We start from the raw sequence: 25,803 nt of genomic DNA, 5'->3' as shown, positions 1-25,803 counted from the left end.
TATGGGGTTCTCAAAGGGAAACAGGTATCTGGAGCTTGGTCTGTGGTGCTGAGGCTGCTGGAGAGAGGAACCCTGAGTTCTAGGCCCAGATCAGTGATGGGTAGCTCCAGGTTAAGGACCCAGCAGAGAGAGTGAGGAGCCCTCTTTAGTTTAGACTCTGCAGCCTCCTTGTCTCCACCTCCTCTATCACAGCTGCTCACTCCTCATCCTGGACCCGATGCCTGCTCCTGTCATGCTGTCCCATCAGCGTCTCTCTGGCTCCTGTACCCTCCTCCCATCTAGTCGCGGCCTCGCTTCTGTCTCTGACAGGGACCCAGCCCACCACCTGCGGGCCCATATGTGTTTTGTTTGACACTATTTGAAAACAATCTGAATTAGTTGCTTGTGTTTAAAAACTGGTAAGAATCATCTAAAATACTGAATTTCTTTTTTCTTTTTTTTGAGACGGAGTCTCGCTCTGTCACCCAGGCTGGAGTGCAGTGGCCAGATCTCAGCTCACTGCAAGCTCCGCCTCCCGGGTTTACACCATTCTCCTGGCTCAGCCTCCTGAGTAGCTGGGACTACAGGCGCCTGCCACCTCGCCCGGCTAGTTTTTTGTATTTTTTTAGTAGAGACGGGGTTTCACCGTGTTAGCCAGGATGGTCTCGATCTCCTGACCTCGTGATCCGCCCGTCTCGGCCTCCCAAAGTGCTGGGATTACAGGCTTGAGCCACCGCGCCCGGCCTGAATTTCTTGATTCTCTTGAAGAATCTACAGACTGACAATATGAGGCCTGAATTATTTTCTGGCAGGACAGCAACTGACTGGGCTAAGGGACAGCTGCCCCATCTGGATGAGGAATTCATACAGTGGGCCCCAGCATCTCCACCATTCCCTGTTGCCTTCCCAGCCCTGCTGCTGCGCTCCTTTAGATGACCTGTCTGACCTTGGAAGGCATTCGCAACCCTAGTCTTGACCACTTTGATTTGAGCCTTCCCCACATCCAGCTCATGAGATAAGACCATCCTATCCTGAGACCATGCCCAGTGATTAACCCATCCACACACAGCCTCTGACCATCCATTCACTCAGCCCAGCCCTCGAGCATCAAGGGAGACTGCGCCCCCATTGCTGTCCCCCAAACACTTCTCTGGACCCACAGCTCAGCCCTCCAGGGCCCCCTCCTCCAAGTCCCACAACTCCCATGGTGGTCATTCAGAAAGCACGGCGGCCAATCCACCATCCTTTATTTGTCCTAAATAAGGACCCCTGCACTCTTATACTGAGGCAAGAGTTCTTGGATTTTGTACCGAGGTGCTTTGATGGCTTGGACAATCCTCAATGGGGGGAGGTATTTCTGGGGTGCCATAAAAATGGGATAACGAGGTTTAGTCGTCTTGTTGATGCTGCACAAATCCAGGACCACAGACTTAGGGTTGTAGATCTCTTTCTTCTTGGGCCGGATTGGAGGGAATGGTGGACTTTGGCGAGGCTCCACAAGCAGCCGCAACAGGTCCTTCCGAAAGATATTCCAGCTGTTCTCCTGGAGGAACTTCTGGCACATATCTTCATCACTAAAGGCCAAGCACAAAAGCCAAGGTTCTCATGCCAGTCCCGCCCCTCCAGCCTTGCCTCCTGCCACTCTCCCCTCCCTAAGCACGTGGTGCTTCATCCTGCTTCTCTGACCCTCCCAGACTCTCCCTCTGCACCCTTTCCCTTTCCACAGTTTTCTTCCCTTAGGCCTGTGCTGTCTCATGTAGTAGCAATGGGCCACATGTAGCTACTGAGTACCTGAAATCCAGCCAGTCTGAAATAGAGATGTGCTGTGAGTGTAAAATACACACCAGACTTAGAATAACAAAAGAATGTAAAATAGCTCATTAATCATTTTATATTGATAAATGGATAAAGTGTGGTATATACATATTGCATGATTCTGTTTATGTAAGATGTCCATAACAGGCAAGTCTGTAGAGACAGGAAATAGATTGGTGGCTGCCGTGGACTGGCCATGGTGCTGTGGCTCCACCCTGCCCCCTTCCCTCATAGCAAGTAATGCTGAGGAAGGTGGAAGAAGGACTGGAGCCTCCTGAGACCACATCAAGGCAAGGGGGTGTTAAACTTCAATTAACTCACCTGTACTCTCTTACCTAAGCAGACAAGCTGAATACTTCACTCACAAGTCAGAACATTCTTCCAGCCAGATTATATTGACAAAGATAAAGTCAACTTTGATCCATAGAGATTGGCTTAAGAAAAAACCCAGAGGTCAGCATGGCTACAAGCTAGTCCTGTAGCGTCAGCAATATGGCAAAGCCAGCTTCCCCCCACTCATGACAGCTGGGCATGTGCACCTCTTCTCAGCTCCATGCTTGTGGCAGCAGGTTGGTAGTTTGAAACTGGCCATGGTGGGAGTATTTACACCACAGAAATCAGCAAACACTGCAAGCTAGAGTCCTCCTCCTGCATCTTGGAGAGCTGGTTGTTAAACATCCACCGAGCACACTACTGGGTAGTCCTCACTTAAAAAGTTCCATTAACTCCCAATTTCTTACGTAATAAATAATAACAACATCTCACTCTGACTTAGGACTTACCATGTGTCAAGCACTTTACATTTGTTAACTCACTTAATTTTCACAATCACCCCATTTCACAAACATAGAAATTGGGGTGAGGCTAAGGAATTCACCAAAACCTAGGAGGGGGCTAGCATGTGATGACTAATTCTTAAGGGATAATTTTTTTTAAAACCTAGATTCTAAGCTAAGACAGACAAGACTCTATGTCACTTCCTGATGTTGATGTTCACATTGATTTCTAGTCTACTTTTTCACTGAACAGGGTAGCGTCGGCTTCACACAGTGGTCTCAGTTCCAATCCCCTGTCTCACTTGAACTGAAAGCTGCATCTGTCCTTTCAGGCTTTGAAAAATCAACCATGGCCGGGCGCGGTGGCTCATGCCTGTAATCCCAGCACTTTGGGAAGCCAGGCGGGTGGATCACTTCAGATCAGGAGTTCGAGACCAGCCTGGCCAAGATGGTGAAACCCTGTCTCTACTAAAAATACAAAAATTAGCCAGGTGTGGTGGCACACGCCTGTAATCCCAGCTACTCAGGAGGCTGAGCCACAAGAATCACTTGAACCCAGTGGGCAGACATTGCAGTGAGCTGAGATCACACCATTGCACTCCAGCTCGGGTGACAGAGTGAGACTCCGCCTCAAAAAAAAAAAAAAAAAAAAAAAAAAATCAGCCCATGACGCCCTTAAGCCCTCCTGGGCAATCCCCAGCATTAGTTCATACTATCAGTCTGTTTTGGGTGATTCTCTTCACTTTGGCCTTGGGGAATTTCCTGACTTTCTTGTGTACGCAGCCATGCATTCTACCCCGCATGGGCCCCGCTGTGCTCTGTAGGGGTGATTTTCAGGATATCCAGCCTGCACTATTCACAGGACAGGTACCTCTGCCACTGGCTCTATGATCTTCAGGACCTCAGAGTCTTTGGTTAAAACATGAGGGATCTGTGCTAGATAATGGACATGTTTTCTGCCTGTTTTAGCAGTCTAGAAAGGCATGAGTTCAACAATTAATGAATAAGACAGAATTCTGTAAGTCAGCATTCTAGATGAGGGCCACAAATGCTGACTGAGCAGGGCGGGTGCTGAATGTTCCATCTGCTCCCCCACCACCCGCAAGTCTATGTAAACCTTTTCTGAATTTCCATTCAACAGATATTAACCAATCCCCATCACATGCCAGGCATTATGCAATGAGCTAAGGCTGCTTAAACCCTTTTTTGAGTGGCAGGTCTAAATGGCTATTTCCTATATTGGTAGTACCCAGGAATCAGAGAAGTGTGGCATCCTTGAACCAGAAGGAACCACCAGTATTTCTCAGCTTGTTTTTCTCACAAGACTGCCCCAGTGTTGGCCTTATTTACATATCATCTGCTCTTTAAATTTACTAATGATTTTCCAGGCTGGGCACGGTGGCTCACACCTGTAATCCCAGGTGAGGCTGAGGCGGGCAGATCACCTCAAGTCGGGAGTTCGAGACCAGTGTGGCCAACATGGTGAAACCCTGTCTCTACTAAAATTAGCCAGGTGTAGTGGCAGCGCCTGTAATCCCAGCTACTTGGGAGACTGAGGCAGGAGAATCACTTGAACCCAGGAGACGGAGGTTGCAGTGAGCCAAGATCATGCCACTGCACTCCAGCCTGGGCAACAAAGCAAGACTCTGTCTTAAAAAAAAAAAAAAATTACTAATGATTTTCCTTCAATCTGTTCAGTTTCTTTTACTTAAATATTTACTTTAACTTTGTCTTAAGCAACAAGATCTGTCAGATCACATGGTTAGTAAGCTAGTCATGTTGCTTTTTCTAATTCATACAAATAAATACATAACTGTTAAAACTAAAAATGTCAATCTGTGAGCCACCCAAAATCATCCTGTAACCCTCCTGTGGAATATGTTCCATACTTTAAAAACTACTGATCTACTCTAATTTTCTTGTTTTGCTTATTGGAGTCGGAAGACTAGAGAAGGTCACGAAGACCTCACATTGCTCAAGGTCATGAAGATCTCATGTCAGAGCCTTTTGTGTGCTTACTGGCCAGGGCTGGAATCACCTGCAGCTCTGTCTGCCTTCATACCCCCTTTCTCTACCATTGGAATCACTCGCTTCCTACACCTGCTGCCAAAACCGTGTCTGATCACAATATCACCGCAAGTAAAGAAAAGAGAGAGGATGCAAAATTGTGTAAGAAGTATGAGCTCCGTTATGAAAATGGAGCACAACGATAAATGCGTATTTGGCACATATTCATGAAGTGAAAAAAACATTAAAAGGAAATACAGAAGATATGAACTGGGATTGCTGGAGGATTGCAAATGATTTGGGTTTTGTCTTTTTCATTGTTCAGTGTTTTTCAATTTTCTGCAATGAGTATGGCCCATTCACATTTAGTCAACATTTATTAAGCACCTTCTGCATTCTGGGCACTGTACAGGTGCTAGAGACCAAAAGTGGATATAGCACAGCCCTGCCTTCCTGAAACACTTGATCAGGTGGAAGGGAAAGAGCTGTGCAAACAGGTAACTATATGTCAACACAACATGGTCAATGACAGAGCTGTGCAGAGAATATTATGAGTGTGCAGAAAGGGGGTACTTATCCCAAACAGGTTAGTCTGAGGAGGTTTGCTGCAGAAGATGAATCTTACGGAATGAGCAGGAATTTATCACACAAAGGATGAAGGCAGGACTGGGGTCAGCATTTCAGGCAAAATGGCCAGCATTGGCAAAGGCCAGGTATGTGCAGCATATAGCAGGAGTGAGTTGGAGGTGGCAGGAGATGCTGCAGGGGGCATGAGTAGGGGGTCAGACTGCAGTGGGTCACTGCGGTAGCACTGAGTTTGGACTTTATCCTATAGGCAGTGAGATACCATTGAGAGGTTTCAAGCAGGAGTTTAACACAACTAGATTAGGGTTTTAACAAGAACACAGTGGGCAGAAAGAATCCGGCAGGGAGGAGACTAAAGTGGTCCCGAAGTGGGGGTGGAGGCCAGGCACGGTGGCTCATGCAATTCCAGCACTTTGGGAGGCCAAGGTGGGTGGATCCTTTGAGCTCAGGAGTTTGAGACCAGCCTGGGCAACATGGCAAAACCCTGCCTCTACCAAAAAATACAAAAAAATTAGCCAGGCATGGTGGCGCCTGCCTGTTGTCCCAGCTAGTGGGAAGGCTGAGGTGGGAGAATCACTTGAGCCCGGGAGGTGGAGGCTGCAGTGAGTTGAGATTGAGCCACAGCATGCCAGCCTGGATGACAGAGTGAGAGCCCGTCTCTTTCACACACACAGGAAACAAAGTCGGGGTGGAGAGACATGTCACCCAGGGAGATGTACAAGATCCACTAGAGTATGTGAATAGTAAGATTTCATTTATATTTATCTTTCTCTTATTCTTTTAAAAGATCGATTTTCATATGTTTATAATATATAGGTACAGTTATACTATACGTGGATATAATAAAAACAAATCAACAGATGTTATTTATATTACATATACATACCAGGGAGTACATGCTTGAACACTTTTTAGTAATACAAACGTGAGATGAAAACAGTTTTGAGACCACTGGTCTGGGCAATAAATTAATTTTTACATTTAAATAAAGCTATTTGTTCTCATAAAAGCATTAACATTCACTCTAGAAAAATTGGACACTATGAAAAAGTGAAGAAAAAACGTAACTAATCTTTCAAGATACATACTTATTTTTAATAATTATAAAAGTAAATCTTAGCACTTTGGAAGACCAAGCAGGAGGATTATTTAAGTCCAGGAGTTCAAGACCAGCTTGGGCAACATAGTGAGACTCGCATCTCTCCAAAAAGTTTTCAATTAGCTGAGCATTGTAGTGCATGTCTATAGTTCCAGCTACTCGGATCGTTTGATCCGTTCCAGCTGGGAGGATCGTTTGAACCCAGGAGGTCAAGGCTACAGTGAGCCATGATTGTGCCACTGCACTCCAGCCTGGGGAACAGAGTGAGAACCTGTCTCAAAAAAAGTAAGTAAATAAAAATAAAATAAAATAAAAGCAATGCATACGCATTGCAAGAACAAATATGAGAGGAATATATAACCAGAAAGTTCCTTTAGTCTCACCTCCCGGAGAAAACGACTCTTACCACAGGCATTGTTATTTTCGCTTATATCCTTCTAGGTTTCTCTCGGGTAAGTGTTTGACAAAGGCATAGTCATAGCACCTGTACAATTCTGTACTGCCCTTTTTCAGTATCATTATATCACCCATTTTACCCTGCTGTTACAGAGCCATTAAGCTTACCATTTTTTAAATAAAACAATTATGTTCTATCAAGAGAAAATACCACAATTTTGTAAACTATTCCTTTAGTGTGGCACACATGAATGTTGTTGTCATTGTTTTTCTATTATGAATATGGCTGCTATGAACATCTTACTTTATTTATTTACTATTATTATTTTTGTTTGTTTGAGACAGAGTTTCGCCCTTGTTGCCCAGGCTGGAGTGCAATGGCGCAACCTTGGCTCACTGCAACCTTTGCCTCCCAGGTTCAAGTGATCCTCCTGCCTCAGCCTCCTGAATAGCTGGGATTAAAGATGGCCGCCACCACACCCGGCTAATTTTTTGTACGTTTAGTAGAGACGGGGTTTCACCATGTTGGCCAGCTGGTCTTAAACTCCTGACCTCAGGTGATCCACCTGCCTCGGCCTCCCAAAGTGCTGGGATTACAGGCATGAGCCACCATGCCCAGCCTATTATTATTATTATTATTATTATTGAATGGAATCTCGCTCTGTCACCCAGGCTGGAGTGCAATGGCGTAATCTTGGCTCACTTCAACCTCTGCCTCCCGGGTTCAAGTGATTCTCCTGCCTCAGCCTCCTGAGTAGCTGGGATTACAGGGGCCCACTACCATGCCCGGCTAATTTTTGTATTTTTAGTACAGGCAGGGTTTCACCATGTTGGCCAGTCTGGTCTCAAACCCCTGACCTCAGGTGATCCGCCTGCCTCAGCCTCCCAAAGTGCTGGGATTACAGGCATGAGCCACTCCTCCCGGCCTTATTATTATTATTATTGTTATTATTTTTTTGAGACAGAGTTTTGCTCTTATTGCCTGGGCTGGAGTGCAATGGTGCAATCTCGGCTCACTGCAACCTCTGCCTTCTGGGTTCGAGTGATTCTCCTGCCTCAGCCTTCCGAGTAGCTGGGATTACAGGTGCCTGCCACCACGCCCAGCTAATTTTTGCATTTTTAGTAGAGACAGGGTTTCACCATGTTTGCCAGGCTGGTCTCAAACTCCTGACCTCAGGTGATCCACCCACCTCGGCCTCCCAAAGTGCTGGGATTACAGGCGTGAGCCACCGCGCCCGGCCTTATTATTTTTTAACACAGAGTTTCACTCTGTCACCCAGGCTGAAGTGCAGTGGTGCCATCTCAGCTCACTGCAACCTCTGTCTCCCAGGTTCAAGCGATTCTCCTACCTCAGCCTCCTGAGTAGTTGGGATTACAGGCATGTGCCACTGCGCCTGGCTAATTTTGTGTTTTTAGTAGAGATGGGGTTTCACTACGTTGGCCAGGTTGGTCTCAAACTCCTGACCTCAAGTGATCTGCCTGCCTCGGCTTCCCAAATTGCTGGGATTATAGGCGTGAGCCACTGCGCCTGACCCTGCAATGAACATCTTAATGCAGGGGCTTTCTCCATATTTTGGCTCTATAAATTCACAGATGAATCTCTGTCTCAAAGTGTCAAGACAGTTTTAAAACATTTGAAATGTAATGCTAAAATTATCATCAAACGGATTGAGCCTATCTAGAGTGTACCAACAACTCCCATTTCATTTCACCCTTGTCAGCAGTAGATATTACATTTTTCCTTCTTTTACTAAAATAACAGGTGAAAAATTGTTCATTTCACCTAATGGGACTTACGCACATTTCCAGTACTGACCTGGGGAATGCAATATTGAGCTTTAACAACTTTTTTATCATCTCGTCATCATTGTCAATCAGTTCATAAAATATTTCCTTCCTTATCCGTATCAACTCATTTCCCAGGCTCATCAGGATCAAGGGTCGTGTGTCGCATTCACCCTCTGGAAGGAAGGCCTGGTGAAGACCCTCGGGAGAGAAGTCACAGAAAGTTAGACCTCAGAGACTGGCCAGGTCTGCCCGCAGATTTTCTTTTATTTTTATTATTTTTTTTTTTTGAGATGGAGTTTCTATCTTGTTGCCCAGGCTGGAGTGCAGTGGCCCAATCTCAGCTCACTGCAACCTCTGCCTCCCAGGTTCAAACGATTCTCCTGCCTTAGCCTCCCTAGTAGCTGGGATTACAGGCATGCACTACCACACCCGGTTAATTTTGTATTTTGAGTAGAGATGGGATTTCTCCATGTTGCTCAGGCTGGTCTCGAACTCCTGACCTCAGGTGATCCACTGCCTTGGCCTTCCAAAGTGCTGGGATTACAGGCATGAGCCACCGTGCCTGGCCTACCCGCAGATTTTCTAGATGGGAAAAAGAAGGCCTCAAACAGGAGGTGAATTTATCTGGGATCACTGAGCAAATGACCAGCAGGAGAAATCCTGGGCCCTTTTTGCTACATGACATGGAATTCCTCTGACCCTGGAATTAGAAGAGCACCTGAATCAGATTACCCACTGTCCTACTCCAGCAATCTCACTGCCACTATTGCTCTCAAATTTTCCCCAACGTCTAATTACAGCTCTCTCTTTTTTTTGTTGAGTAAATCTGTTTTCTCTTCCTTAGGACTTACGACAAAAACCAAACAGTTAGGTGCCAGGTGCAGTGGCTCACACCTGTAATCCCAGCACTTTGGGAGTCCCAAGGGGGTAGATCACTTGAGCCCAGGAATTTTAACCAGCCTGGGCAACATGGTGAAACCACACATCTACACAAATTACAAAAGTTAGCCAGGTGTGATAGTGCATGCCTATAGTCCCAGGCTGAGGTGGGAGGATTTCTTGAGCCCAAGAAGTGGAGGTTGCCGTGAGCCAAGATCACACCATTGCACTCCAGCCTGGGCGAGACAGGGAGACTCCGTCTCAAAAAAAAAAAAAAAAAAAAGAAAAAGAAAAGAAAATTGCCCAACATCGCACATCAGGAAAGCAATAAACCTAGGCTTTGAACCAGGTGGTCTGTCTTCAGAGTCTGTGCTTTCAGCAACTACAATGAGGAAACTGAGGCACAAAGAGGTTAAGTAGCTTGCCCAAGGTAAGGAGACATAAAGTGGCAGAGCCCAACCTTGAACCAGGGATCCACTCAGGAGCACTGCTGTCCTGCTTGCTCTCTCAGCCACCTCCAACCCACATGCTGCAGGCACACAGCTGGAGTCAGTTGCTTCTCTGGCTAGATGCTTCAAATAGCCTCCCAAAGCACCTGGGATCAAATAAATCTCCTCATGCCTCCTAAGGCCTGGGCTGTCTCACCCTTCCAGGCCCTCCATCTCAGCCTCGTGTCACTGCTGCCTTGCTTAGTCTGTTCCAGCCACCCTGCCCTCCCTTCCAATCCCCTCAACACGCCTCCTCCCTCCTGCCTTGAACCTTGAACTTACCGCTTCTGTCTGGAACACTTTTCTGCCAGGTTGTTCCATCGCTTATTCTTTTTTTTTTTTTTTTTTTTTTGAGACAAAGTCTCACTCTGTCCCCAGCCTGGAGTGCAGTTGGATGATTTCAGCTCACTACAACCTCAACTTCCTGGGCTCAAGAGATCCTCCTGCCTCAGCCTCCTGAGTAGCTGGGACTACAGGTGTGCACCACCACACTCAGCTAATTTTTGTTTTTGGTAGAGACGGGGTTTCACCATGTTGCCCAGGCTGGTCTCGAACTCCTGGCCTCAGCGATCCTCCTTCCTTGGCCTCCCAAAGTGCTGGGATTACAGGTGTGAGCTACTGTGCCCAGCCCCATAGCTTATTGTTTTCATCATTCAGGTCTCAGCTTAAACATCACCTCCTCAGAGCAGCCTTCCCTTAGCCACCCCATTTAAGAATCTCTCCACCCACCCTGCTTTCCATTCCATTCCTAACAGCAATTTGTAATTTTCTATGTATTTACTAGCTTATGACTAGATCATAAGCCCCATGAGGGCAGGAATTATGTCAGTTTACTCAGCCACACTGGCACTTTGTGCCATGCTTGGAGCATGGTAGGTGCTCAAGGAATATCTGCTGAATGAGTGACCCAAATGAAGTCACACAACTTTAGAGGTGGCAGCTCACCCAGATGAATGTCCTCATTTTCTCATGACAGATTCAGAAAGGGAAGGTGATTTGCCCGTGGCCATACAGCTAACTATTGAAGCAAAATGAGAAGAAGAAGTGCTGCTTGCCACCTCTCTTCTGCGAAGCCCATGGCTCTGGCCCATCCAGTCTTGACCACTTCAGAGGCCTCAGCCTGCCTGTTCCATGGAGAAGTTGGACTTCCTATATCTCCTGGCTCAAAACCTGGGTCCCTCTACCCTAGGCCCCACCCTCTGCTGTTCCCAGGGCTGACCCAGCTCCACACTGCTACTCCCAAGGGTGAGGACAATGTGACCCACCTTCCAGGGGGCGGGTTCAGTCAAGCAGTTACCACTCTCATTCTCCTACAGCTGAAGTCGGGGCCTCAGCACAGAGAGCTCAGAGTCCTATCACAGGCACCTCACAGAGGCATCCGCAGACATTTTCTTCAAAGCGGTCATGTTAACAAATATTTGTTGAAGGCCTTCTATGTGCTGGCCCTATGTGGGAAGCAGCAGCCAGGTCCTTTTGCTAAGTCCCCACCCAAAGCCTTCCAGGACTTCTAGGAAATCAAGGCCTTACTCCCGGTTCCAGCATTGCAGGGCCTGGACAAAACAGACCCTGTTGTTCCTGTTCCTGACACAGCCTCTCCTCCTGTCACTGCCTACCAAACTGAGCAAGGCCTTGTCCGTCCTCATGCCTCCATCCTGCCCAGGCCTCAGTGTCCTGTGGTGCCCTGTGTTCAGCTCTGAGCACCTTCCTCTGAAACATCAACAAATTGAAGCGAAGCAGACACCACCTTCATTAACTCTAACAAAGACGTATTAATGTAAGATGTTAATAACAGGGGACACTGGGAGAGGGACATATGGGGACTCTCTGTACTATCTTCTCAATTTTTCTGTAAATCTAAAACTGTTCTAAAAAATAAGACCACTAAAACAATGAATCCAGTAGTGGGGGCAGGGGGAGTGTGGGTGACCACGCTTGGCTGTGAGCTGATCACTATGGAGGCTGGGAGGCGGGTGACAGAGCTGAGTGGCAGGAGGAGCGGTATGTGGGCGCAGAGGTGGGTCAGGCAGAAGGACTTTCCAGGAGGAGCAATGAGCTGGAAGGCTGGAAACTAAGCTCCTTGAAGAATGACCAAAGGAATGGAGGCCACTCTGTGTGAATATGAAAATAATTAACGGAACACTGGCACTGTGCCTGGCTACATAAATGTTGAATGAAAAACAAAACAGCATTCTTTAAATACCTAAGGGCATCACATGCTAAGGAAGTAGATTCCTTCTGTTTTAGGGGATAGGGCAGGGAGAAGAGAGGAGCTAGTTCAAAGTTGTAGGAGGCAATGTTTTACTAAACAAAAGGAAGAAATTTCTAAGAGCTAAAAAATAATCAGCATTGACAAAGGGACTGGACCTTTGTCCACTGGACTGTGCTAGGGACTGGACCTCTCAGACAGTACTGGACTGACCTTCCCAGCCCTGAGGACATACAGGCTGGTGTGAGTGGAGAGAAGGAGCATGCACAGTCCACCATAACACAGGGTAAGAATGGCGTAAGGACAACCTTGGAGATAGTGACAGAGGAACAGAGGAGAGGGCTTGGTGAGGGAACGGTTTCCCAGATGCCAAATGACCACATATGAGGCTTCAGGAGACAGCCGTCTGCAGGCACAGGCGGGCTGAGTCCCATTTCTCCTCCTGGAAAGCCCTTCTCCCGCCCCACCTCTGCACCCGCACACTGCTCCTCCTCCTCTCATTCAGCTCTGGCACCTGCCACCGAGCTTCCATAGTGATCAGCCCATAGCCAAGCATGGTCATCCATATTGCCCTTGCTACCACTACTGCATTTTTTTTTTTTTGAGACAGGCTTTCATTCTGTTGTTCAGACTGAAGTACAGTAACACAATCATGGCTCACTGCAGCCTCGATTTCACAGGCTCAAGCAATCCTCCTACCTCACCCTCCCACGTAGCTGGGATCATAGGCAAATGTCACCATGCCCAGCTAACTTTTTAATTTTTTGTAGAGACAGGGTCTCACTTTGTTGCCCAAGCTGGTCTCAAACTCCTGGGCTTCAGCAAGTGTGAGTCACTGTGCCCAGCCTTGGATTCCTTTTATTTTTTTTGAGACAGAGTCTTACTCTGTTACCCAGGCTGGAGTGCAGTGGTGCAATCCTGGTTCACTGCAACCTCTGCCTCCTGGGTTCAAGTGATTCTCCTGCCTCAGCTTCCCGAGTAGCTGGGGTTACAGGTGTGTGCCACCATGCCTGACTAATTTTGTATTTTTAGTAGAAATGGGGTTTCACCATGTTGGCCAGGCTGGTCTCAAACTCCCAACCTCAGGTGATCCGCCCGCCTTGGCCTCCCAAAGCGTCTGGGATTACAGGTGTGAGCCACCGCGCCCGGCCTGGTGGTCTTATTTTTTAAAACAGTTTTAGATTTACAGAAAAATTGAGAAGATAGTGCAGAAAGTACCCATATACTCCACGTCCAGTTTCCCACATCTTACATTGGTAAGTCTTTGTTACAATTAGTGAACCTCTGCTGCTACATTATTGTTAGCTAAAGTCAATGAGTTGCTTAGATTTCCTGTTTCACCTAATGCCCTTTTTCTAGTTCACTGTCTTATCCAGGATACAACATTACGTTTAATAATAGGGCTCTTTAGGCTCCTCTTGGCTGTGGCATTTTCTCAGGTCATTTTTTATTATCTTGGCAGTTTTGAGGGTATTCACTGAGTATTTTGTGGGATGCCATTGTTAGAATTTGTCTCATGTTTTCCCTCTAATCATGTCTCATGATTAGACTGGAGTTATAAGATACTGAGAGGATGGCCACAGAAGTTAAGTGATATTTTCATCACATCCTATCAAGGAACAATACTATCAACATGATGTTTTACTATTGATGTTGGCCTTGATGATCTGGCTGTGTTTTTCAGATTTTTTCCACTGTAAAGTTACTTCATTCCCCCCTTGCCATACTGTATTCTTTGGAAGGAAGTCCTATGCATGGCCCACATTTAAGGAGTAGAGAGTTAGGCTCTCTCTCCTTTAAGACAGTGTAGCTACATAAATTGCTTGAAATTTATTCTGCAGGGAGATTTGTCTCTTCTCCTCCATTTATTAATTCATTATTAATTCATTTATATCAATATGTACTCACGAATGTTTATTTTGTACTTTTGGTTATAATCCAACACTGCTTTATTTTGTTTTTCAAATTGTTTCAGCTTTGGCCACTGGGAGATATTTTAGGTGGCCCCCATGTCCTTGGATATGCTCCCATATTAAAGTAGTTCCTGCCCCTCCCCCAGCTCTTCCTTACTTTCTGGCATTACAATATGTTCTAGACTCATCCTGTGTATTTCCTGCCCTAGTCCTAGATTCAACCATTCTTCCAAAGAGCCCTTGTTCCTTTTATTGGGAAATTGTATTAGAAATCATGATCTGGTTTCTTGACATTGGCCTGGGCAATGGTTTTTTTTGGGTATGACCCCAAAACACAGGCAACAAAAGCAAAAATAGACAAATGAGATTGCATCAAACTAAAAAGCTTCTGCATAGCAAAGGAAACAACAACAAAGTAAAAAAACAACATAAAGAATGATAGAAAATATTTGCAAGCTGTACATCTGATAAGGGGATAATATCTAAAATGTATAACGAACTTAGACAACACAGTCTCAAGAAATCAAATAGCCTGGTTAAGAAGTGGGCAAAGGCCGGGCGCGGTGGCTCAAGCCTGTAATCCCAGCACTTTGGGAGGCCGAGACGGGCGGATCACGAGGTCAGAAGATAGAGACCATCCTGGCTAACACGGTAAAACCCCGTCTCTACTAAAAAATACAAAAAAAACCTAGCCAGGCGAGGTGGTGGGCGCCTGTAATCCCAGCTACTCGGGAGGCTGAGGCAGGAGAATGGCGTAAACCCGGGAGGTGGAACTTGCAGTGAGCTGAGATCCAGCCCGGGCGACAGAGCAAGACTCCGTCTCAAAAAAAAAAAAAAAGAAGTGGGCAAAAACTCTGAATAGACATTTCTCAAAGGAAGACATACAAATGACCAACAGGTATATGAAAAAAATGCTCAACATCACTGATCATCATGGAAATGCAAAGTGAAAATCCAATGAGATATTGAGTTATACCTGTTAAAATGATTACTATCAAAAAGACAAAATATGACAAATGTTGGCAAAGATTTGGAAAAAAGGGAACCCTCAAACGTTATTGGTGGGAATATAAATTAGGACAGCCTTTATGAAAAACAGTATGGAGGCCAGGCACGATGGTTCACGCCTGTAATCCCAGCCCTTTGGGAGGCCAAAGTGGGAGTATTGCTTGAGGCCAGGAGTTCCAGACCAGCCTGGGCAATATAGTGAGACCCTGTCTCTAACAAAAAATAAAAAAATTAGTTGTGCATGGCAGCACACACCTGCAGTCTCAGCTATTCACAATACTCAGGTGAGAGCATTGGTTGGGCCCAGGAGTTCAAGGCTGCAGTGACCCATGATCACTCGCCACTGCACTCCAACCTGAGTGACAGAGCAAGACCTTGTCTCTTAAAAAGAATAAAAGAGGTCGGGCACAGTGGCTTACGCCTATATTCCCAGCACTTTGGTAGGCTGAGGTGGGTGGATCACGAGGTCAGGAGTGCGAGACCAACCCGGCCAACATGGCGAAACCCCACCTGTACTAAAAATACAAAAAATTAGCCAGACATGGTGGCGGGCACCTATAATCCCAGCTACTCGGGAGCCTGAGGCAGGAGAATCACTTGAACCCAGGAGGCAGAGGTTGCAGTTAGCCAAGATGGCACCACTGCATTCCAGCCTGGGTGACAGAGCAAGACTCTGTCTCAAAAAACAAAAAAAAAGAAAGAAGGAAAGAAAGAAACCAACCAACGAACCAAGATCCAAGTGCTAAGTGTGCTCATTGCTGGAAGGGTATCATTTCTTTTAGGCCCTATTATCTGACAGAGCAAAACAGTTGTATGTTTCTAACCATACCCATACATATTTCTTTTTTTTTTTTTCCCGAGATGGAGTCTCGCTCTGTCACCCAGGCTGACGTGCAGTGGCGCGATCTCCGCTCACTGCAAGCTCTGCCTCCCGGGTTCCTGCCATTCTCCTGCCTCAGCCTCCCGAGTAGCTGGGACTACAGGCGCCCGCCATCATGCCCAGCTAATTTTTTTGTATTTTTAATAGAGATGGGGTTTCACAGTATTAGCCAGGATGGTCTCGATCTCCTGACCTTGTGATCCGCCCACCTCAGCCTCCCAAAGTGCTGGGATTACAGGCGTGAACCACCATGCCTGACCTACCTACACATATATTTCTATACATAATTATCTGTAAGTATATATTGAGCTAAATTTGAGTATCTACTGATGTTTTCAACTCTAATCCATTACTACATGGAGCATTCTAGGCTCCCCCTGCTTTCTATACATTCCTGCTTAAATTGTGAAAAACCTGGCTCCCACCCTCTGCCATCCATTTACTGAACTGATTTATTTCGGTGTTAACACTGTGTACATGTATAGTAGTAGAAGTATTGTTAATCCACAACTTCATGAGAAACAGCTTTATCACTAGGGCACAGTGCTCAGACACAGTTCCTTTCGCTTTAGTCTTACCAACTCCACTCATTTCCAAAGTTACTTAAGTCAGCATCTTTTCCCCCAACTGCTTCACAGAAATTGTTTCATACATTTGTAATGGTTAGATTATCTTGTCATAGTTTGTATTCCTTCCTAGGATCCACTGACCTCCTAGATGATTTTTTTCTTTTTTCTTTTTTTCGAGACGGAGTCTTGCTCTGTCACCCAGGTTGGAATGCAGTGGCGCTATCTCTGCTCACTGCAAGCTCCACCTCCTGGGTTCACATCATTCTCCTGCCTCAGCCTCAAAAGTAGCTGGGACCACAGGCGACTGCCACCATGCCCGGCTAATTTTTTGTATTTTTAGTAGAGATGGGGTTTCACCGTGTTAGCCAGGATGATCTTGATGACCTCGTGATCCGCCTGCCTCAGCCTCCCAAAGTGCTGGGATTACAGGTGTGAACCACCACGCCCAGCTGATTTTTTTTTTTTAACAAATTGCATACATTAAGATTCACTTTTTGGGGCCGGGCGCGGTGGCTCAAGCCTGTAATCCCAGCACTTTGGGAGGCCGAGACGGGCGGATCACGAGGTCAGGAGATCGAGACCATCCTGGCTAACACGGTGAAACCCCATCTCTACTAAAAAATACAAAAAACTAGCCGGGCGAAGTGGCGGGCGCCTGTGGTCCCAGCTACTCGGGAGGCTGAGGCAGGAGAATGGCGTAAACCCGGGAGGTGGAGCTTGCAGTAAGCTGAGATCCGGCCACTGCACTCCAGCCTGGGCGACAGAGCCAGACTCAGTCTCAAAAAAAAAAAAAAAAAAAAAAAAAAAAAAAAAAAAAAGATTCACTTTTTGTGCTGTAAAATTAAATGGGTTTTGACAAATGCTTTTGTATCCACCATTACAGTACCATAGAGAATAATTTTACTGCCCTAAAAGTCCCCTGTGCTTCACCTATTCATCCCATCTCCTGAACTCCAAACCTCTTGCAACCACTGATAATTTTACTATCTCTATAGTGTTTTTCTTTTCCAGAATGTCATAGAATTGGAATCACACAATATTTAGCCTTTTCATAATGAATTCCTTAGAAATTTTTTTTTTTTTTTTTTTTTTTTTTTTTTGAGATGGAGTTTCGCTATTGTTGCCCAGGCTGGAGTGCAATGGCGCCATCTTGGCTCATCGCAACCTCCACCTCCTGGGTTCAAGCAATTCTCCTGACTCAGCCTCCCAAATAGCCGGGATTACAGGTGTCCACCACGCCTAGCTAATTTTGCATTTTTAGTAGAGACGGGGTTTCTCCATGTTGGTCAGGCTGGTCTTGAACTCCCAAGGTGATCCACCCGCATTGGCCTCCCAAAGTGTTGGGATTACAGGCATGAGCCACCGCGCCTGGCCTAGAAATTGAATTCTTTAGAAATTAGATTCTGTAAAAATATTAGGTAATTTATGGATTTGTTATTAATTTTATTTTATTTTATTTTTTTTTTTTTGAGATGGAGTTTTGCTCTTGTCACCCAAGCGGAGTGCAGTGGCACAATCTCGGCTCACTTCAACCTCCGCCTCCCGAGTTCAAGCAATTCTTGTGCTTCAGTCTCCCAAACAGGTGGGATTTCAGGTGCCCGCCACCACACCTGGTGTTTTGGTTTGGGTGTTTTTTTTTTTTGTGGAGATGGAGTTTCACTCTTGTCACCCAGGCTTTAGTGCAATGGCACGATCTCAGCTCACTGCAACCTCCGCCTCCCAGGTTCAAGTGATTCTCCTGCCTCAGCCTCCCGAGCAGCTGGGATTATAGGTGCACGCCACCATGCCTGGCTAATTTTTGTATTATTAGTAGAGATGGGGTTTCACCATGTTGGCCAGGCTGGTCTTGAACTCCTGACCTCAAGTGATCCAATCTGCCTCAGCCTCCCAAAGTGCTGGGATTACAGGTGTGAGCCACCATGCCTGGGCCCCAGCTAATTTTTGTATTTTTAGCAGAGATGAGATTTCACCATGTTGGCCAGGCTGGTCTTGACCTCAAGTGATCCACCCGCCTTCAGCCTCCCAAAGTGCTGGGGCTACTGTGCCTAGCTGGTATTGTGTTTTTTAATGTCAAATTCCAATTGTTCATCGCTGGTATAAGTAAAGCAATGGACTCTCGTATATTAATCTTGTATCCTGTGACTTTGCTATATAATCTCATTAGTTTCAGGAGGTTTTTCTTTTTTAAAAAATTGTTTAGAATTATCTACATAGACAATAATGTTATCTGCAAACAAAGATAGTTTTATTTCTTCCTTCCCAATCTGTATGCCTTTTATTTCCTTTTCTTGAATGGACTAGCTAGGGCTTTCAGTACAGTGCTGAATAGGAGTGGTAAGAGGGAACATCTTTGCCTTGTTCCTGGATTCAGTTGGGATCACAGGCGCACCACGCCCAGCTAATTTTTATATTTTTAGTAGACACAGGGTTTCACCATGTTGGCCAGGCTGGTCTCAAACTCCTGACCTTGTGATCTGCCCACCTCGGTCTCCTATAGTGCTGGGATTACAGGTGTGAGCCACTGTGCCAGGCCTACTCTTATCACATCTTTACAAATCAACACAATTCCTTGATATCATCAAATATGGAGGGAAGTGTTTTTAAACCTTTACTGTCATTACTTAACATTCCAGCCCATTTGTGTTACGTACTCCGTGGTGAACAAAGCTCTTGGCATACTCACCAAAATTTCTCCCTGCTCCACAGTGTGCACCTTCATGTAGGCTCCCACTGCAGCCTCCTTGGGGAGCTCACCAAACTTGGTATTGATCATGGCACATTTGATCGACTGAACAGGCCTGGATCTAAAATGTGACAGCTTGTTAGAGAGCTCATCTGTAACACAGTCTGCTCCTGAGGCCCTAGCTAATCAGCCCTCACTCTTCTGCACATGGAGGACTCCCCTCCCTGGGGAATTCACAACTCCCCAGAAGGCGAGAAAACTCAAAATCAAGCCCTGGAAGAGACTTGACTCCCATTGTCAGGAATTGGAGGGTGCAGAAGAGGAGACTAGGGGGAGGAAGGTGATACAGGCCCTCCCCTTAAACACCTGAGGGCTGTTCTCCTGGAGGCAGGGGCTGATGATCCCATGCAGCCATGCCAGGCCTACTGGGTGGGAAGTCCAGGCTGGCCCTCTCATGCCCAGCATGAGGAAAGAATTTCTTTCTTTTTTCTTTCTTTTTTTTTCTTTGAGACAGAGTCTCACTCTGTCACCAGGCTCGAGTGCACTGATGGGATCTCTGCCCACTGAAACCTCCACTTCTGGGGTTCAAGTGATACTGTTGCCTCAGCCTCCCAAGTAGCTGGGACTACAGGTGCCTACCACCATGCCCGGCTAATTTTTAGCAGAGACAGGGTTTCACCATGTTGCCCAGGCTGGTCTCAAACTCCTGGCCTCAAGTTATCTGGCCGCTTTGGCCTCCCAGAGTGCTGGGATTATAGGCATGAACTACTGCGCCCAGTCAAGAGGAAGAAATTTCTTTTCTTTTCTTTTTTTTTTTTTTGAGATGGAGTTTTGCTTTTGTTGCCCAGGCTGGAGTGCAGTGGCACAATCTTGGCTCACTGCAACCTAGATTCTTCGGAAGGATTATCCATCACAGCTCAAAAGTGACAGGGTGCTCGTTATGGAGGCCAGCAGCTTGGAAATGTTAACAGGCAAAGGACTCACATGAAGTGGCCCTTGCAGGAATGCAGGGATTTTGACACTGGTGCCATTGTTAGTCTCATTATGACACTTCAATTTCAAAAGTAGCAGGGATAGGGGGCTGTGCTCCTCTGGACCCAGCAGTGAGCTGCTTCTAGGGTGGTCCCCACTGAGTCTCATCTTCCGCTCTTCATCCTCACCAGAAAAAACAAAAGCACAGCACCCAGTGTGCATCCGCCTCATACCAGTTGTGACAATCGCACTGATAACAACACTGAGCTGCTCAGGTTTGAGTCCTGGCTCTGCCACTTTCCACCTGTGCAAACTGGAACAAGCAACTTAACCTCTCTCCGTACCTTGGTTTTCTCACCTGAAAAATGGGAATGATTATAATAGTACTCGTAGAGTTGTTATGGAGATTAAATTAGATAATTCAGTACTAGGCACCGAAAAGGGGTTTTGTTTTGTTTTGAGATGAAGTCTGGCTCTGTTGCCCAGGCTGGAGTGCAGTGGCATGATCGCAGCTCATTGCAACCTCTGCCTCCTGGGTTCAAGTGATTCTTGTGCCTCAGCCTCCCAAGTAGCTGGAACTACAGGCGCCTGCCATCACACCCAGCTAATTTTTGTATTTTTAGTGGAGATAGGGTTTTACCATGTTGGCCAGGCTGGTTGCGAACCCCTGACCTCAGGTGATCCGCCCGCCTCAGCCTCCCAAAGTGCTGGGATTACAGGCATGAGCCACCATGCCCAGCCTGTTTTCTTTCCTTTTTTTTTTTTTTTTTAAAGAGACAGGGTCTTGCTGTGTTGCCCAGGCTGGGGTACAGTGACATGATCACAGCTCACTGCAGCCTCAACTTCCTAGGCTCAAGCGATCCTCCTGTGTCAGCCTCCTGAGTAGCTAGGATTACAGGTATGTGCCACTATGCCCAGCTACAAATAGTATTCTGTAAGTGTTAACTATAATTATCAGTATCTCATTTAACTGCTGGCTTGCAACAACCCCAAGACTTAGATGCTATTATCTACCAAGAAATACAGCCTAGAGAGGTCAAGTCCCTTGCCTGGGGACACAGAGCTAAAATAAGTGGCCAAGCCAGGATTAATTCCAAACACAGGCTCTTATCTACTGTGCTATAACTGCCTTCCTTAGATGGACAGAATTTTCTGAAGCAGCTCAGAATCAAAACAGCCCAGAAACACACAGACCGACAGAATGTCAGAGCCGGAAGATCTGTCCAGTCCCTTCTTCCTTAAATGGGGTACTGAGGCCCTGAGAAAAGACGTGGCTGAATGCTTGAAGTAGCCTTGTGAGTTACAGGTGGAGAATGCAGGTCCTGGCTCTCAGACCCAGGACATCTCTAGGCTGCCTCATGCACAACCCTTTGGGATTGACCTGTGTCCTCCACCTTTGCCCCCTCTCCAGCATCCCCAACATTCTGCCATATAAGTACTATCTCTCTTTGCAACCACAGTCTGGACCCGTCTATCTGCCAAGGGCTGAGCTTACTGGATCTTCGGGCCCAGCATCTTGGGGAGAGTGTCTCCTGAGGTTCCGATCTTCCTGCTGAAGCTCGTCCCCTGTAACCCCCAGGCTTTTTTGAGATGCAGAAGTTTCAAGGAGCTAAAGTCTTGTAGAGGATATGACTTGATCTGGAATTCCTTAAATCTTTCCATAGGAGAGTATTCTGTTAGAGAAAGCACAGGAAAAGATACTTATGGATCTTTGCAATAATGACGGTTATGGTGGTAGTAGTTGAAGCTTATCACAGGAACCTGCCTGGATGGTCTAGCACATGGGGAAATTTTTTTTTAAAAAAAGAAAGATAAAACACTGTGGCCTCCATGCAATGTCCCTGGGTGGCAGGCCCTGCGCTAGAGCCTTTACATCCATTACAACTGGAGAAGGGTGATTAACGTACTTTAAGAGATAAGATGAACAGCAGAGAGCTCGTCACCCAGAAAAAGGTTAAAGCTTGGATTTGAACTCAGGTCTCTTGGATTCAAAGCTCCTATCATTCCATTAACAGACCATATTTATCCTGGCATTCAAACTGGGCTTTCAAATTGGGGCAGGGTCAGCAATAAAAGATAAATGGATGACTGGTCATGGAACCTCAGACAAGTCATGTAATCATTATAGCCCTCATAGAACTATTATAAGAATTACAGGCTGGGCATGGTAGTTCACGTTTGTAATCCCAGCACTTTGGGAGGCTGAAGTAGATGGTCACTTGAGCCCAGGAGTTCAAGAGCAGCCTAGGCAACATGGCAAGACTTCATCCCTACAAAAAATTAAAGAATTAGCCAGGCATGCTGGTGCACACCTGTAGCCCTAGCTACTGGGGACACTGAGATGGAAGGATTGCGTGAGCCCAGGAAGTTGAGGCTGTAGTAAGCTGTGTTCACGACACTGTGTTCCAATCTGGGCAACAGTAAGACTTTGCCTCAAAAAAAAGAATTACAGATAAAGAATGTGATATGCCTAACACAGTGCCAGCATATAATAGGCCCTCCATGAGAGTTATTTTGAAAGATCACCAAGAGCCAGTTGCAGCGGTGCACACCTGAGTTCTAGCTGCTCAGGAGGCTGAGGTAGGAGGATTGCTTGAGCCTAGGAGCTCAAGTTCAGCCTGGACAACATAGAAAGACCTCATCTCTTAAAATAAAATAAAATAAAACTCAAAGGAAATATAATTCAGAAATAAAAAGGAGTAAACTACTCAGCATGCTAAGTAAAAGAAGCCAGATACAAGAGTCCATACTGTATGATCTCATTTATATGAAACCATAGGAAGACAAATCTAACCCATAATGACAGAAAACAAATCAGTGGTTGCCTAGGGCAGGGGTGAGGGGTAGAGACTGACTGGGAGGGGGCACAAGGGAACTTTTTAGGGTGATGGAAATGTTCTATAACTTGCCTGTAGAGGTATAAATTTGTCATGGAACTATGGCTGGGTGCAGTGGCTCACGCCACTGTAATCCCATGCTTTGGAAGGCCAAGGCAGGAGGATCGCTTGAGCTCAGGAGTTTGAGACCAGTCTGGGCAACATGGCAAAGCCCCGTCTCTACAAAACATACAAAAATTAGCAGGGTGTGGTGGCACATGCCTGAAGTCCCAGCTACTCAGGAGGCTGAGGTGGGAGGATTACTTGAGCCTGGGAGGTCAAGGTTGTATTGAGCCGTGTTCATGCCACAGAACTCCAGACTGGGTGACAAAGTGAAACCTTGTCTCAAAAAGAATTTTTTTTTCTAATTTGTCATTTAACTATACACGTAAAATATGTGTACTCTATTATATAAAAATTATACATCAATAACCTTGATTAATGGCCGGGTGCAGCGGCTCAAGCCTGTAATCCAGCACTTTGGGAGGCCGAGATGGGCAGATCACAAGGTCAGGAGATCGAGACCATCCTGGCTAACATGGTGAAACCCCGTCTCTACTAAAAAATACAAAAAACTAGCCGGGCGAGGTGGCAGGTGCCTGTAGTCCCAGCTACTCGGGAGGCTGAGGCAGGAGAATGGTGTAAACCCGGGAGGCGGAGCTTGCAGTGAGCTAAGATCCGGCCACTGCACTCCAGCCTGGGCGACAGAGCAAGACTCCATCTTAAAAAAAAAAAAAAAAAAAAAAAAAAAAACATTGATTAAAAAAGAGGTCGTCAGCCGGGTGTGGTGGCACATGCCTATAATTGCAACACTTCGGGAGGCCGAGGTGGGCAGATCACAAGGTCAGGAGTTTGAGACCAGCCTGGCCAACATGGTGAAATCCCATCTCTATTAAAGATACAAAAAATTAGCTGGGCATGGTGGTGCATGCCTGTAATCCCAGCTACTTGAGAGGCTGAGGCAAGAGAATTGCTTGAACCCAGGAGGCAGAGGTTGCAGTGAGCCAAGATCGTGCCATCGCACTCCAGCCTGGGTGACAGGGCAAGGCTGTATCTCAAAAAAAAAAAAAAATCTCCAGTATGAGAATCAACTCTTCAAATTAATGTTTTTTGTTTGTTTGTTTTGTTTTGTTTTTGTTTTTTTGTTTTTGAGACGGGGTCTTGCTCTGTTGCCCAGGCTGGAGTGCAGTGGCTTGATCTCGGCTCACTGCAAGCTCCACCTCCCAGGTTCACAGCATTCTACAGGCACCCGCCACCACGCCTGGCTAATTTTTTTGTATTTTTAGTAAAGACAGGGTTTCATGGTGTTAGCCAGGATGATCTCAGCCTCCTGACCTTGTGATCCGTCTACCTTGGCCTCCCAAAGTGCTGGGATTACAGGCGTGAGCCACCGTGCCTGGCCCCTCAAATTAATGTTAATGGGAATAAATCCAAATTCCACAAGGAGTAGATCTGGCTTAACAAAATACATATAAAAAGCCCTGAGAATGATCTTTCAGAAAGGCACTTCGACAATATCTATCATGGACTGGTACAGGTCCATGGCCTGTTAGGAATGAGGCTGCACAGCAGGAGATGAGTGGCGGAGCATGAGCATTACCACCTGAGCTCCGCCTCCTGTCAGATCAGTGGCGGCATTAGAGTCTCACAGGAGCACAAACCCTATTGAGAACTGTGCATGAGAGGGATCTAGGTTGTGTGCTCCATCTAACGCCTGATGATCAGAGGTGGAACAGTTTCATCCCAAAACCGTCACCACCTGCCCCCATCTGTGAAAAAATTGTCTTCCACGAAACCAGTCTCTGGTGCCAAAAAGGTTGGGGACTGCTGATCTATTTGATCCAGTAATTCTCAGAATTTGTCTAATACATTTCCTTGCACACAGATACAAAGATAAGCACACCAGGAAATTTGCCACAGTAGGGTAAACATTTGAAAAAGAATTCAAAATATCTGTAAAAGGTAATTAAATTATGATATATGCATATAATACAATAAAACTCAACTATTAAAAACACAGATCTAGACTTCTGCTTTTGCTTCCAGCCAAGATGGAATAACAGGGACTAAATTTTCTCTTCTACTTGAAAATATTGGACAACATTTATGAAAAAAATTGTTTTAAAGACATTGAAAGATGGGTGTGGTGGCTCACACCTGTAATCTCAGCACTTTGGGAGGCTGACGTAGGCGGATCCCTTGAGGCCAGGAGTTCAACACCAGCCTAAGCAACACAGTGAGACTCTATCTCTACAAAAAAAATGAAAAATTAGGTGGGCGTGGTGGCTCACACCTATAGTCCCAGCTACTCAGGAGAGGCAGGAGGACTGCCTGAGCCCAGGAGGTCAGGGCTGCAATTAGCTATGATTGGGTCACTGCACTCCAGCCTAGGTGACAGAGTGAGACCCTGTCTCAAAAAAAAAAAAAAAAAAAAAGATATTGAACATCAGGCAATAAAGGACAATCATCCACACAAGACAGAAAACAAATGAGGTGAGCCCTACTACTGCCTCAGCTTGCTGCCTAAAGATTTTCTGGGCCATGGGGCAGGGAGGGGGAATTCAGATGGAGCCGAGCAATCTCCTTGAATTGATGAGACAGAAGACATAGGGAGGACAAGGCAGCTACAGTCCACAGAGCAGGGAACCAGAGAGAAGAGAGCTGCATAAAGACAGAACTCCAAAGATCTGCAGAGCGTTTCCCTTGAAGTCCAGCTGAGTGTGTAATGGGAAACTACCAGTGGTAGGCAGCCTCTGAGATGGCCGCCAGTGACCCCCACCTCCTACCAGTCACACACTTGTGTAATACGCTCCCATTAAGTGTAGGTTGGTCTCACTTATAACAGGATACAGCAGAAGTGATGAGATTTTATATCTGAGATTAG

General features: G+C 46.2%; 1 protein-coding gene across 5 annotated transcripts in view; it reads right to left on the bottom strand.

Annotated features, from left to right (window-relative positions):
* Positions 1 to 1,209: 1,209 nt before the first annotated feature.
* Positions 1,210 to 25,803, bottom strand: part of CNBD2 (cyclic nucleotide binding domain containing 2) — a 78,443-nt gene continuing 53,849 nt past the window's right edge. For 3 of the 5 annotated variants that reach the window (XM_028828384.2, XM_015149100.3, XM_015149101.3), the window contains 4 exons: positions 21,539 to 21,716; positions 19,072 to 19,192; positions 8,474 to 8,643; positions 1,210 to 1,553 (listed from right to left, as the gene is read on the bottom strand). In XM_028828384.2, coding sequence (XP_028684217.1) covers positions 1,235 to 1,553; positions 8,474 to 8,643; positions 19,072 to 19,192; positions 21,539 to 21,716 — 788 coding nt within the window. In that variant the 3' untranslated portion in view covers positions 1,210 to 1,234. The remainder of the gene's footprint in view (positions 1,554 to 8,473; positions 8,644 to 19,071; positions 19,193 to 21,538; positions 21,717 to 25,803) is intronic. The other 2 variants (XM_015149102.3, XM_077951715.1) reach the window with 2 other exon arrangements.

This window comes from Macaca mulatta, chromosome 10 (assembly GCF_049350105.2).
Source record: "Macaca mulatta isolate MMU2019108-1 chromosome 10, T2T-MMU8v2.0, whole genome shotgun sequence".
NCBI classification, from domain to species: domain Eukaryota; kingdom Metazoa; phylum Chordata; class Mammalia; order Primates; family Cercopithecidae; genus Macaca; species Macaca mulatta.
Note: the sequence above shows the minus strand (reverse complement) of the source record. Positions and strands in the feature narration are given on the sequence as shown.